Raw genomic sequence first — 11,606 nt, 5'->3', positions numbered from 1 at the left:
ACAAGATAATGTCCTTTCATCATATTGAGTAATCTGAATGCTGAATAAATAATCCGAGAACTGGACTGTGTAAAGAAGATGGCATCAGAATTGGAGGAAGGCTCATTAACAATTTGAGACAACCTTGCTTGATGAAAAAGGACTTAAAGCAGTATAGATAAATATTGGAGACTATATTTTTAAAAAAAATTGGAGACTATAATGTTCAGTATGAATCACGCCTTAATGTGAAGACAAAAATCCTCCTAATTGGACCAATAAATAATATGATAAATGGAGAAAATATTTAAATTGTCAAGGATTTCATTTTACTTGGATCCACAATAAAAATTCTTGAAGGTAGTCAAGAAATCAAATGATGTCTTATATTGAACAAATTTGCTGCAAATGACCTCTATAAAATGTTAAGAACAAAAATGTCCCTTGAGGACAAGGGTGTGCCTGACCCTCAAACTATGATATTTTCTTTCTTTAAAAAAAAAAGTAATTTTATTGGGGGCTCTTACAGCTCTCACAATCCATCCATCCATCCATTGTGTCAAGCACATTTGTTCATTCGTTGCCATCGTTGCCATCATCATTTTCTAAACATTTTCTTTCTACTTGAGCCCTTGGTATCAGTTTCTGATTTTTTCCCCCCACTTCCCCCCTCTCTCCTTAATGAACCCTTGATAATTTATAAATTATTATTGTTTTTTTCATGTCTTACACTGACCAATGTCTCCCTTCACCCACTCTTCTGTTTTCTATCCCCCTGGGAGAGGGTTATATGTAGACCCTTGTGATCGGTTCCCCCTTTCTCCCCTCACCTTCCTTTTACTCTCCTCGTATTGCTACTCTCATTATTGGTCCTTAGGGGTTTATCTGTCCTGGATTCCCTGTGTTGTAAGCTCTTATCTGTACCTGTGTACATGCTCTAGTCTAGCCGATTTGTAAGGTAGAATTGGGGTCATAGTGGGGAGGGGGTTATTAAAGAACTAGAAGAAAGTTGCATGTTTCATCGGTGCTATACTGCATGCACCCTGTCTGGCTCATCTCTTCCTTGTGGCCCTTCTGGGAGGAGATGTACAATTGTCTGCAGATAGGCTTTGGGTCTCCACTCCGCCAACTATGGTATTTTCAATCACTGCATGCATGTGAAACCAGGACAGTGAATAAGGAAGAATAGGGGGGAAAATTGATGCATTTGAATTTTGATGTTGGTGAAGAATATTGACTGTACCATGAGCTGCTAGAAATATGAACAAATTTTCTTTGGAAGATGTACAGCCGGAATGCTCTGTAAATATGAGGATGGTAACACTCTGTCTCATGTACTTTGGACATGTTATTCGGAAGGACCAGTCTCTGGGGGTCATCATGCCTGGTCGTGTAGAGGGTTATAGAAAGGAAGATGACCTTCAATGAGATGGATTGACAGAGGCTGCAGCAGTGGGCTCAAACATACACATGATTAGGAGGGTTGTGCAGGAACAAACAGTGTTTTGTCCTGTTGTTCATGGGGTCACTGTGTGTCTCAAAAGACTTTTGATGGTAGCTAGCAACCACAACATTATTATCCATATTTTATAGAAAAATAAACTTTAGAGTAAATTAGGTAGCTTGCTTTACTTAAGTTCTCACGTGTACTTGGCAGGTAGCCAGTGTTTCTACCCAATGTTGTTTGGACCGCAAAACCTGAGTTCTTTGCCATTCAACCTCTAGTTAAATTCTGACTCCTCGTGACTCACATTATCCTTGTGTGTTTCTGAGGCTGTAAATTTTTACCGAAACAGAGAAAGCCTTATCTTTCTCTTGTGGAGTAGCTGATGAGTTTGAACTAATGACCTTTTGAGGTTTGCAGCCCAAAGTTTTTTTTTTTTTTTTTTTTTTTTTTTTTTTGCAGCCCAAAGTTTAATCCACTCTAACACAGAGGTTCATAATACCACTTTAGTCTAATGCTTCTTAGGCCTTTCAGTTGCATGGCCTAGGACAACTTTTTTTTTTTTCTTCTTCCAGTTTTAGGTTTAACAATGGGCTAGCAGCTTTTACCAGATAAGGATATTTTTATACGCAATTACTTTGTATTACTACCACTCATTTGCAGGGAAAAAGTGAGAATGATATAAATGAAGTACATTCTGTAAGTTAAAATTTTAACCCATTGTTGCAGCCACCATGTCAATCCATCCTCTTGATGGTCTTCCTCTTTTTTACTGCCCCTCTACTTTACCTAGCATGATGTCCTTCTCCAGGGACTGGTCTCTCCTGATAATATGTCTACAGTACATGAGACAAAGTCTTCCCATCCTTGCTTCTAAGGAACATTCTAGATGTATTTCTAGCAAGACAGATTTATTTGTTCTTTTGTCAGTCCATGATACTTTTAATTTTCTTCACCAGCACTATAATATTAGGAATGTATTTACATTGAATTATTTGTATTAGGAATGTAAAAGATGGACATTGTCACAGATGTTGCCAACTATAAGATGATAATCCGAACAACTTTATGAAAATAAATTGGGAGAGTTAGACAAATGTGTACGTTTCTCAAAAATTTAAGCAATGTAAAGTAGATCAATGAAAAATAATTACACTATAACATTCAAGAAGTTTAATCAGGAATCAAATTTTCTCATAAGAAAATCTGTTGCATGATGCTTTACCAGAAAATTCACCAAATAAAGAAAGAAATAGTTTCTATCTTATAATACACAGCCTTCCAGAGCAAGGGAAAATAGGAAATGTCCCTCAACACAAAGCCTCGCTAGGTGATTATGAAGGAAAATTAAAGGACAATCTTAGTTGTGTATCTAGGTATGATAAATGGAATCTAGTGCTAAATTAAGAGGATAAGACATTACACCACAAGTAGTTTATCCCAGAGATGGAAACCTGGCTTAATATTGGAAAATAATACAACTCACCCTGCTTAAAAATTGAAAGAGAAGTCATGTGATAATCTGAAACGGTACAGCCAGAGAGAGTTGAAAAATCCATTATAAAAACAAACCAAGATGAGAATGATGAGGGCAATGAATGTACAAATGTGCTTTACACGATTGATGTATGTATGGATTATGATGAGTTGTATGAGCCCCTAATAAAACGATATAAATAAATAAATATCTAATGCTATATTTTTTTAAAAAGCCCACTTGAATCACACAAAGAAACAAAAGAAACAAACCGAGAATACAAAAGACCATCAGTCTAGTAAAGAGCATACAAAGTAAACACCTATCTAAAACATACTACCTAAGAGTAAACAAAAATGGTCCCACATCAACATTTCTAACTTCCTATTCAGATCAATAAGTCAAAGAAAGAGGGAGAGAGACGGAAGGAAGTTAAGTAGAAAGTTGGGAAAGAGAATTAAGATAAAAACCTGAAAAATCCGAAAGGATCTATGTCCATTGTGGACTTGATGAAGAGTTTACCAAGGTTGTTGGACTCTTAAGTTAATGTAATTAATTATCTTACCTATATGGCAGGAACAAAGAAAGTGAGACACATTTTAATTCTTTGTACTAGGGAAATCGAAAGATTAAATTCCTAGAAATGAAACTGGATCCTAGTTATACCATACACAAAAATTAATTCCATGCTAATACCTAAATGCAGTAGGATTAGAGTGAAAAGACAAACCAATGTTCAGAAAAATTTATAATATGGCCAACAAAGGATTTAAATGTTTAACTATAAATTAATAGTATATATAATAAATAATTTAAACAGACTCTAATTGGCACTTGTATTAGAAATGAAAATTATTAATCACTTAAAATAACACAAGTAACATGTTTTTAAAACCTTTTATTGGGGGCTTGTACAACTCTTATACAATCCATACATAACATCCATTGTGTCTAGCATATTTGTACATTTATTGCCATCATCATTCTCAAAATATTTGCTTTCTGCTTGAGCCCTTGGTATCAGCTCCTCATTTTCCCCCTCCCTCCCCACCCCCTTTCTCAGGAACCCTTGATAAGATGTAAATTATTATTATTTTGTCATGTCTTAAACTGTTCAACATCTCCCTTTACCCACTTTTCTGTTGTCCGTCCCCCAGGAAGGAGGTTATATGTAGATTGTTGTGATCGGTTCCCCCTTTCTTTCCCTCCACCCTCCTGGTATCGCCACTTTCACCACTGGTCCTGAAGGGATCATCTGTCCTGGATTCCCTGTATTTCCAGTTCCTATCTGTACCAGTGTACATCCTCTAGTCTAACCAGATTTGTAAGGTAGAATTGGGATCATGATAGTGGGTGGTAAGGAAGCATATAGGAACAGGAGGAAAGTTGTATGTTTCATTGTTGCTACATTGCACCTTGCCTGGCTTATCTCCTCCCTGTGACCCTTCTGTAAGGAGATGTCCAGTTGCCTGCAGATGGGCTTTGGGTCCCCACTCCGCACTCCCCCTCATTCACAATGATGATTCTTTGTTCTTTGATGCCTGATAACCCGATCCCATAGACACCTCGTGATCACACAGACTGGTATGCTTCTCCCATTTGGGCTTTGTTGCTTCTGAACTAGATGGCCGCTTGTTTATCTTCAAGTCTTTAAGACCCCAGATGCTATACCTTTTGATAGCCAGGCACCATCAGCTTTCTTTACTACATTTGCTTATGCACCCATTTCATCTTCAGCAATTGTGTTGGGACGGTGAGCATTATGGAATGCCATTTTAATAGAACAGAATGTTCTTGCATTGAGGGAGTACAAATAACATTTTTTATGGGGAGAAAAAATAGTGTGAGGATCCCTGGTGCCATAATGGTTTCATGTTGAGCTAAGATCCACAAGGCTAGCCATTTGCAACTACCAGCCTCTCCTTGGGGAAAAGATGGGACTTTCTACTCCCGCTAACGGTTACAGTCTTGGAAAGTCATGGGGGCATTTTTATTCTGTCCTACAGGGTCACTGTGAATCAGCAGTGACTCAATGGCAGTGAGTTGAGAATATTTTATAATCTTGGAAATGCCTTTAATATCTTAACAGGAAAAACTTAAGTTTTTACACCTTCTGCATTCAGTCGGCTGTAATATCATTATCTTTTTAGATGATATTATTACATACTGTATAAATTAGGACCTAATCAGAAGACAGAATTCTCATTAGGAACAAGGATGGCAAGTTTCACAGACCTTAGCTGTGTTACCAGGAGAGAACAGGGCTTGGAGAAGGACATCAAGGAAATGGATGGACACACTAGCTGTAATAATGGATTCAAATGTAGCCACAATTCTGAGACTGGGACAGTACCTGGCAGTGTTTATTTTGTTGATAATTGTCAGAATCAAATGGATGACATTTAATAACTAACAATCAGGAGACAGAAACCACATATCAGAACTTGGATGGGGTAATTTTAATATAAAGAGTTGTAAAATAAAAAAAGTTGTGAAATAGATCAAGGGCAGCTAACCATTAAACTTGATCAAAGAAAACTGTGAAGGTGTGATAGGATAGTATCTGCTGAAAGTCACTACTATCCTTGTACCTAAGGGAACAGTGAATGAGTCTTCTATCCTCTACAGAAATTCGGACTCCCCATCAGAAGGGTGACTTAGTATAGGAGCATGCTACCTGCACTGTGGTGGTAATGCAGCAGACTGGGGAGCACCCATTGCAAACTCCCAGAGCAGTCCTCTGCTTTGCTAGACTGCTCCCAGAATCCCTATGTACTCTTCCTCCTGAGAACAGGATTTCTCTACTGCCTTTTCTACCTTTGTGCTGTCACTCCAGGGCCCCCTATTGGCAGAGTCTATGTTGAGCCAAGTGGGAATAGAGTTGGCTGAATCTGGCTCTAGTATTACAAAATGAGGCAAAGAAGGGTGATTTGGAGCTGAGAGGCAGTGAATTAATATTAGCTACCAGACTAGGTGAAAGTTCTAAAGTCCACCAATACTTTTGTTAGAAAGATTGTGCATTATGAGAGTTCTCATATACTGTTGGTTTAAGAGTTGCTTGGTATAGCCATTTAAAAAATAGTTACATTTTTAAAAAGTTACCTACACACTGTCATCTAGTGATCCGTTCCTAAGCTTCTACTCCTGGGAAACTTTGTGTATGTGCAGGAAAATCAAAGAAACGTTTTTACAGCAACATTGAATATCATAATAAAATTTAGGTAATAACCCAGATACTAATTCTTTCTATTTTAAAAAAAAGTTTTATTGGCTCCTCATCCACATATCATACAATTCAGTTGTTCTTTCACATCAAGAAGAGTTGTGCAATCATTACCGTAATCAGTTTTAGAGCATTTTCTTTTTCTTTGTACTTACTGTTAATTAGTGTAATTTTTATTGTGGAAAAAATATACACAACAAAACATTCTCCAATACAACAACTTCTACATGTTTTACAACTACTATTGGTATTCTTTCCCCAATTATTCCGTCACCATTAACATAAACTCAATGCCCCCTAAGAAAAATATGGAATGCTTCTAGAGCAAGAACCATGCTAATCTTCTTGGTATCGTTCCAATTTAGTATGTGTGCTGCTGAAGCAAGCACTTAATTATTTCTATACAGTACATCTTTGTGACCAATAGTTACACCTTAGATGCTGCCCAAGAATGAGCTTTTAAGACCTCACCTCAGATAGGCTCTGATTCTTTATGGATGCAGATTTCTAGGTCTTTCCAACTAGAGAGCCACTATGGGCTTTCACTGTCAAGCTTTGAGTTAGTAGCCAGCCCCTTAACCCATTATACATCAGGACACCTCAAAACTGATGCAGCCCCTGTTATGCTTCACTCTCATGGGTTAGTAGGTTTGCTTGAGAAGTTCAGTGTGTCTTTTGACAGTGATAAAAGATTGTTTTTCTTTTTCCATAGCTTTTATAGCTTTGTTCCTCTTTTGTATCTTGGTTTACATAGAGCTAGTTTGATTCCTCTTTATAATAGCTGTGCCATCTCTGCATTGTTTTTTCCTATTCCCTCCCTAGTCTCATGTCAGACATAATTGAAATTTCCTGGTAAAATGCATTTCAACTTTACCGATTTTTCTCTTGAAGCAACCTGAACATAGAAGTCACTTGAGAGTCAGAACCCCTCACTTCTGAGACACCCAGAACTTCTGACAACTTCTGTGACGCTTATTATTGTTATTGCTAGGTGCCTTCTAGTTGTAGTGCCTTTGTGTACAATAGAACAACCCAGTCTTGACTTTTAGCCTCTAGAATATTGAAAAAACACATTTCTGTTAATTAAAGCCACCCACTTGTAGTATTTGTGTTACAATAGCAAGAGGTAACTAAAACAGTAGGGTTCTTCACTGAGAATCTATTCTTTCCCCTCTTTTTTATTTTTATTTTTTAACTTTTTTTTTTTCTTTCCCCTCTTTTCATATTGTATTTTGGAGAAAAGTCATAATGCACAGCTCACAGTTAAGGAATATAGAATTAGGCTTTCCTTCCCTGGGTGCACAATTACAGATTATTTGGATATTTGTCTATTTATTTATGCAATTTATTTTTATCAATGTGAAATCATATTCATTTTATACTTTGACTTAAATCCAATACTACATTATTTATTTCACTGCTCAAATTATTGTGGCTTTAGTCAGTTTCTCTCATTGGTTTCTGTATCCTTTTGACATACTCCTATCTTTATTTTATGAGAACTTGCTATATGGCATTACAAGATTCTCCTGTTTCATCTAACATATCCCTGTCTCATTCCTAAATTCATATATTTCGCTAAGGAAATCTGGATCACTTTGTTAATGTTATTCAAACCCTAGATTATTTTATTTTTGAGAATGGTATTAGAAAAGTAGATGTGGGTATTTGATGTGCCCATTGTAACACTGTGTTACTTCTTACACATCCTCCAAGCAGAGAGTGCTAGATATATGTTTGTGACTAGTAACTTGTGCTGTCATTTTTTATCTAACAGTATCTATATTAAAGTAACATGAGTTCAAGGTGAAAAAAGAATCCCTCACTTCCTTCATTCTAGATTTGTATTACATGATTGCTTGTTGGAAAATATTCTCCAGTACCTGTTTGGTTGTAAAAATTTTACCAAACCTTTATTTAAATACAAAATGACATATATAAATATAATCATTGCTAGATCTTGTTTCCTCATACTAGTGCAAGTTGTTTTGGGGGATGTCACCATTAATTATGTTAATTAGTACATTGGCTAACCCTCTCAACTTCTTATGCACCAAAAGTTCAATATGTCATCCATAGACTCAACCATGTCATTGATAGAAGTACTGAATAAAAATATCTGAAATTTCTTTCTTTTCTGGGTAAAGTTGACATATTTATTGAATCAAAATTAGTATAGAACCTTAGGGGCCACCATGCTGCTAAGCTCAGTAGCAGCTGAAAAAAAACCCGGTGATATTTCATCTTCAAGTGCCCAAATATGGTTTGGGTGGAACAACTGAGAACTAGAAACAGCATAGATGAATTTTTTTTTTTAACCACTTGAAAATAGTTAAAATGTGCTTCACAGCCTTGTTTCCAGGTTATAAAGAAAACTGGTAAGATCTTCTGTTGACTTTCTTTAGTAGTGTTTGTTAATACCCTTCCCAAAACATTCTTCTCAAAGTATTGTCTATACTTTTTTCTCCTATCAGGTATACATAAGAAAAGGATTTAGTAGCACTTAGGCAAGTAATAAATAGTAGACCTTCAAAAGTTGTAAAGCCATATGCAAACATACATGACTCAGCACTTACACAGCCAGTAAGACATGAACTGACTATAGAGGTTCAACCAAGTTCCAGAAGCAAAGAATACACTCCTGGAAAGGTAAGGCCCAACCAGTGTCTGAACTGGTGAACCATTTTTGTTACGACCGCAGTTCAACACCTTGCTTCCAATATTTGAGTATGTATTTGTTTTACACCATAAAGTAAAATACTTTGAGAGAAAAAGAAGTTCCTGTAAAGGTTATAAGCCTAAAATTTCCTTAGTCCTGGACTTTGCAGGGAATGTTTTAAAATAAACAGAAGACATTTAGAAAATGACTTTATTGGTAACTTTATTCTTAGATTTCTAGTTTGTTATGTAAATCAGCATTTTTACATATCTGTCTCACATTTTCTTTTCAGGGATCCATCTGTATCTAAATCTGTAGAACGAATCTTTAAAATTTGGGAAGATAGAAATGTATATCCAGAAGAAATGATTACGGCATTAAGAGAAGCTCTGAGTAAGTGTCTTTAATAAAAGTTCAACTCGAGTCACTATTCAGTCTTAAAATTACATACTCCACAGATTTGATCCTGTTGGTTTATAATGAAAATAAATCCTTAATCTGACTCTGTTTGATTAAAATTAAATGCTGTAATAATAATTTTAAATTAAAACTGGTTTTTAAGGTGGGTTGGATTTTTTTTAATTGACTAAAGAAAGTCCATCATATAAAGTAATGATAGCCATAGATTATATTCCTGAATGTGCTTAAATTGTTCCTTGTGTTTAATAATTACTCCCCTCGCCTCTTACTGGAGAGTTTTTGGACAGGGTTTCAAATCCTGCAAGCTCTCTAGTAATAAGCAATTTGATAGTACCTACACTATTAGGGTTTAGAATTACAGTAAGTGTGCACTTATTTAGATGAGGAGCAAGCCTTTAGTCCCTATGTATTCGATGCTTGTAATTAAAGTTATTGAATAGGAACCGGTGATAGCTAATAACATGACCATCATTTGAATAGAAATTTTATTTTAAAATAGCATCTTCTAAGAAGCTGTTAAATTCTTTATTTTAACTCATTAAATCACATTTTTAAGACTTTTGCCCTCTTCTTTCCAGAATTGGTAATTTTATTGATGATAGAAATTGTGTTTATTTGACAGCTTCTTAGATCTGGTGGGTATTTTAATTTTCTTATAAAAGTGAAAGAAAAGGAAAGAAAGAACACACAGTCTCGGATTGCCTTTTTTGCTACAACTTTGGCACTGAAGTGGACAGAACAACTTCCCATAATGCCAGATTGCAAAAACTGAAATGTTTTCCAGGTACCACTTTCAAAACTCAGAAGCAGCTGAAAGAAAATCTGAACAAACAACCGAATAAGCAGTGGAAGAAATCACAAAGTAAGGAAAAAAATCTCAACTAATGTAAAATTACCTCCTGTTATTGGAGCAGAAGAAAATATAGACCATTTGACATCGTACCTGGCATAAACCATGGGCAAGCCTGTGTTTTTCCAGGACTAGGAGGCTCCCAGTGACTTAAACTTAAACAAGCCACCATGGAGAGTTACTTCTTAAAAATAAAACAAAACAAAAAACTACTTTTAACAAAGAAAATGCAGAAAAGGGGTTGAAATCAGTGAAGATTCAAGAGTAGTTGGGGAATTTAAAGAAGAAAAACAAAACAAAACCTGATCTAGTGCCCAGGTTAAGTCTTGGGTTTAAAGATGTATGAAGTTAGCGGCAGCTGGCAATAAACAACAAAACTGAAGAGGACACTAGGCATTAAGAAGCCTTTCTGTGGGAACCATGAAATCCTTCAGATTTGGGGATACGCTCTGCCAGATTAGACATGGGCCTCAAGTCCTGGCCAGAAGCTCATTCTCTAACTGGAGCTCCTGTCGATGTTTTACCCTATTTACCCAGCATGCGATGAAGGGAGTGGGCTACTGCATGTGCTAAGCCAAACCGAGGACTTTTGAGAGAGACTTGCAGGTGTGGAGGGAACAAGGAGAAAGACAGTGAGATTGGGAGGTGAAACAAGACACATGGGAAGGTTTTGCTTCAGTGAGCACTTGATGTTCATCCTAAATAAGGGAGACCCTTGGCATCCTTTGATCTAAAGTTGCATGCTTACAAACGAGAGTGATCATTTCAGCCAAAGTTCAACCACAGTGGTAATACACTTAGAACTTTCCCTGCCTATATTTTGCTATGAATTGAGTTATCAGAGACAGAAACCCAAAGCTAAATGCCTAAGAATAGAGTTGGTACTGTAAGTAAGGTTCTACAGCTGGTACACGGGATTAATTGGATTTCTGTTTTGAATACTGTTAATTTGAGGTACTAAGATCCTCTTAGACTGAGTCAGATTAGGGAAAAAGGGTACTTCATGTATCTCAGTATCTCTAAATTAGTAATTCTACACAATTTCAAGGGTCCATTTGAGGTAAGTAGATTAGATCTATCTAAATAGTGAGCATGTTTTTATAATGACCATACCTTGAAATATTTAAATTTTGTATCCCATTTTTTATTTTAGGAATCATAATATTAAATTGCATGTTTAAAAAAGTAAATCTTTGACTATCATCGAGTGGAAATTTCTTCTGTTAAGCTACTTTCTGTGTCTATATTCTTAATGACCTTTTGTTCAATTCCAACAGCATCCACAAACCCCAAAGCCGCTCTCAAGTCGAAGATAGTTGCTGAATTCCGAGTAAGTTACAGAATATGTTTAGCATGCCATAGTTTTTTGTGTTACCATTTCCTGTATGTATATTAAGAATTAGTTTTACTGAAATGTGCATCAACTGTATTATTGAAACACATTTAAACTGTTCTAAAGGAATCCAGATTGGGATTAGATTGCTTGGAACTTGCACTAACAATTAAAGAAATAACTTTTCTCTGAGAATGTTTATTATCAGCCGAGTTCTTTAT

At 36.1% G+C, this 11,606-nt stretch overlaps 1 protein-coding gene and 1 pseudogene across 9 annotated transcripts in view; one reads left to right on the top strand and one right to left on the bottom strand.

Annotated features, from left to right (window-relative positions):
- RPRD2 (regulation of nuclear pre-mRNA domain containing 2) overlaps positions 1-11,606 on the top strand; it is a 60,412-nt gene that overhangs the window by 7,783 nt on the left and 41,023 nt on the right. For 3 of the 9 annotated variants that reach the window (XM_013008307.2, XM_045295626.1, XM_045295624.1), the window contains exons 2-4: positions 9,075-9,175; positions 9,987-10,064; positions 11,330-11,382. In XM_013008307.2, coding sequence (XP_012863761.1) covers positions 9,148-9,175; positions 9,987-10,064; positions 11,330-11,382 — 159 coding nt within the window. In that variant the 5' untranslated portion in view covers positions 9,075-9,147. Of the gene's footprint in view, positions 1-9,074; positions 9,176-9,986; positions 10,065-11,326; positions 11,383-11,606 lie in introns of those variants that run through there. The other 6 variants (XM_045295622.1, XM_045295627.1, XM_045295625.1 and 3 more) reach the window with 3 other exon arrangements.
- On the bottom strand, positions 6,426-6,512 carry LOC115871454 (annotated as a pseudogene).

This window comes from Echinops telfairi, unplaced genomic scaffold (genome assembly GCF_000313985.2).
Source record: "Echinops telfairi isolate 266 unplaced genomic scaffold, ASM31398v2 ScPeMD7_5805;HRSCAF=6673, whole genome shotgun sequence".
NCBI lineage: Eukaryota > Metazoa > Chordata > Mammalia > Afrosoricida > Tenrecidae > Echinops > Echinops telfairi.
This window is presented reverse-complemented; position numbering and strand designations above follow the sequence as displayed.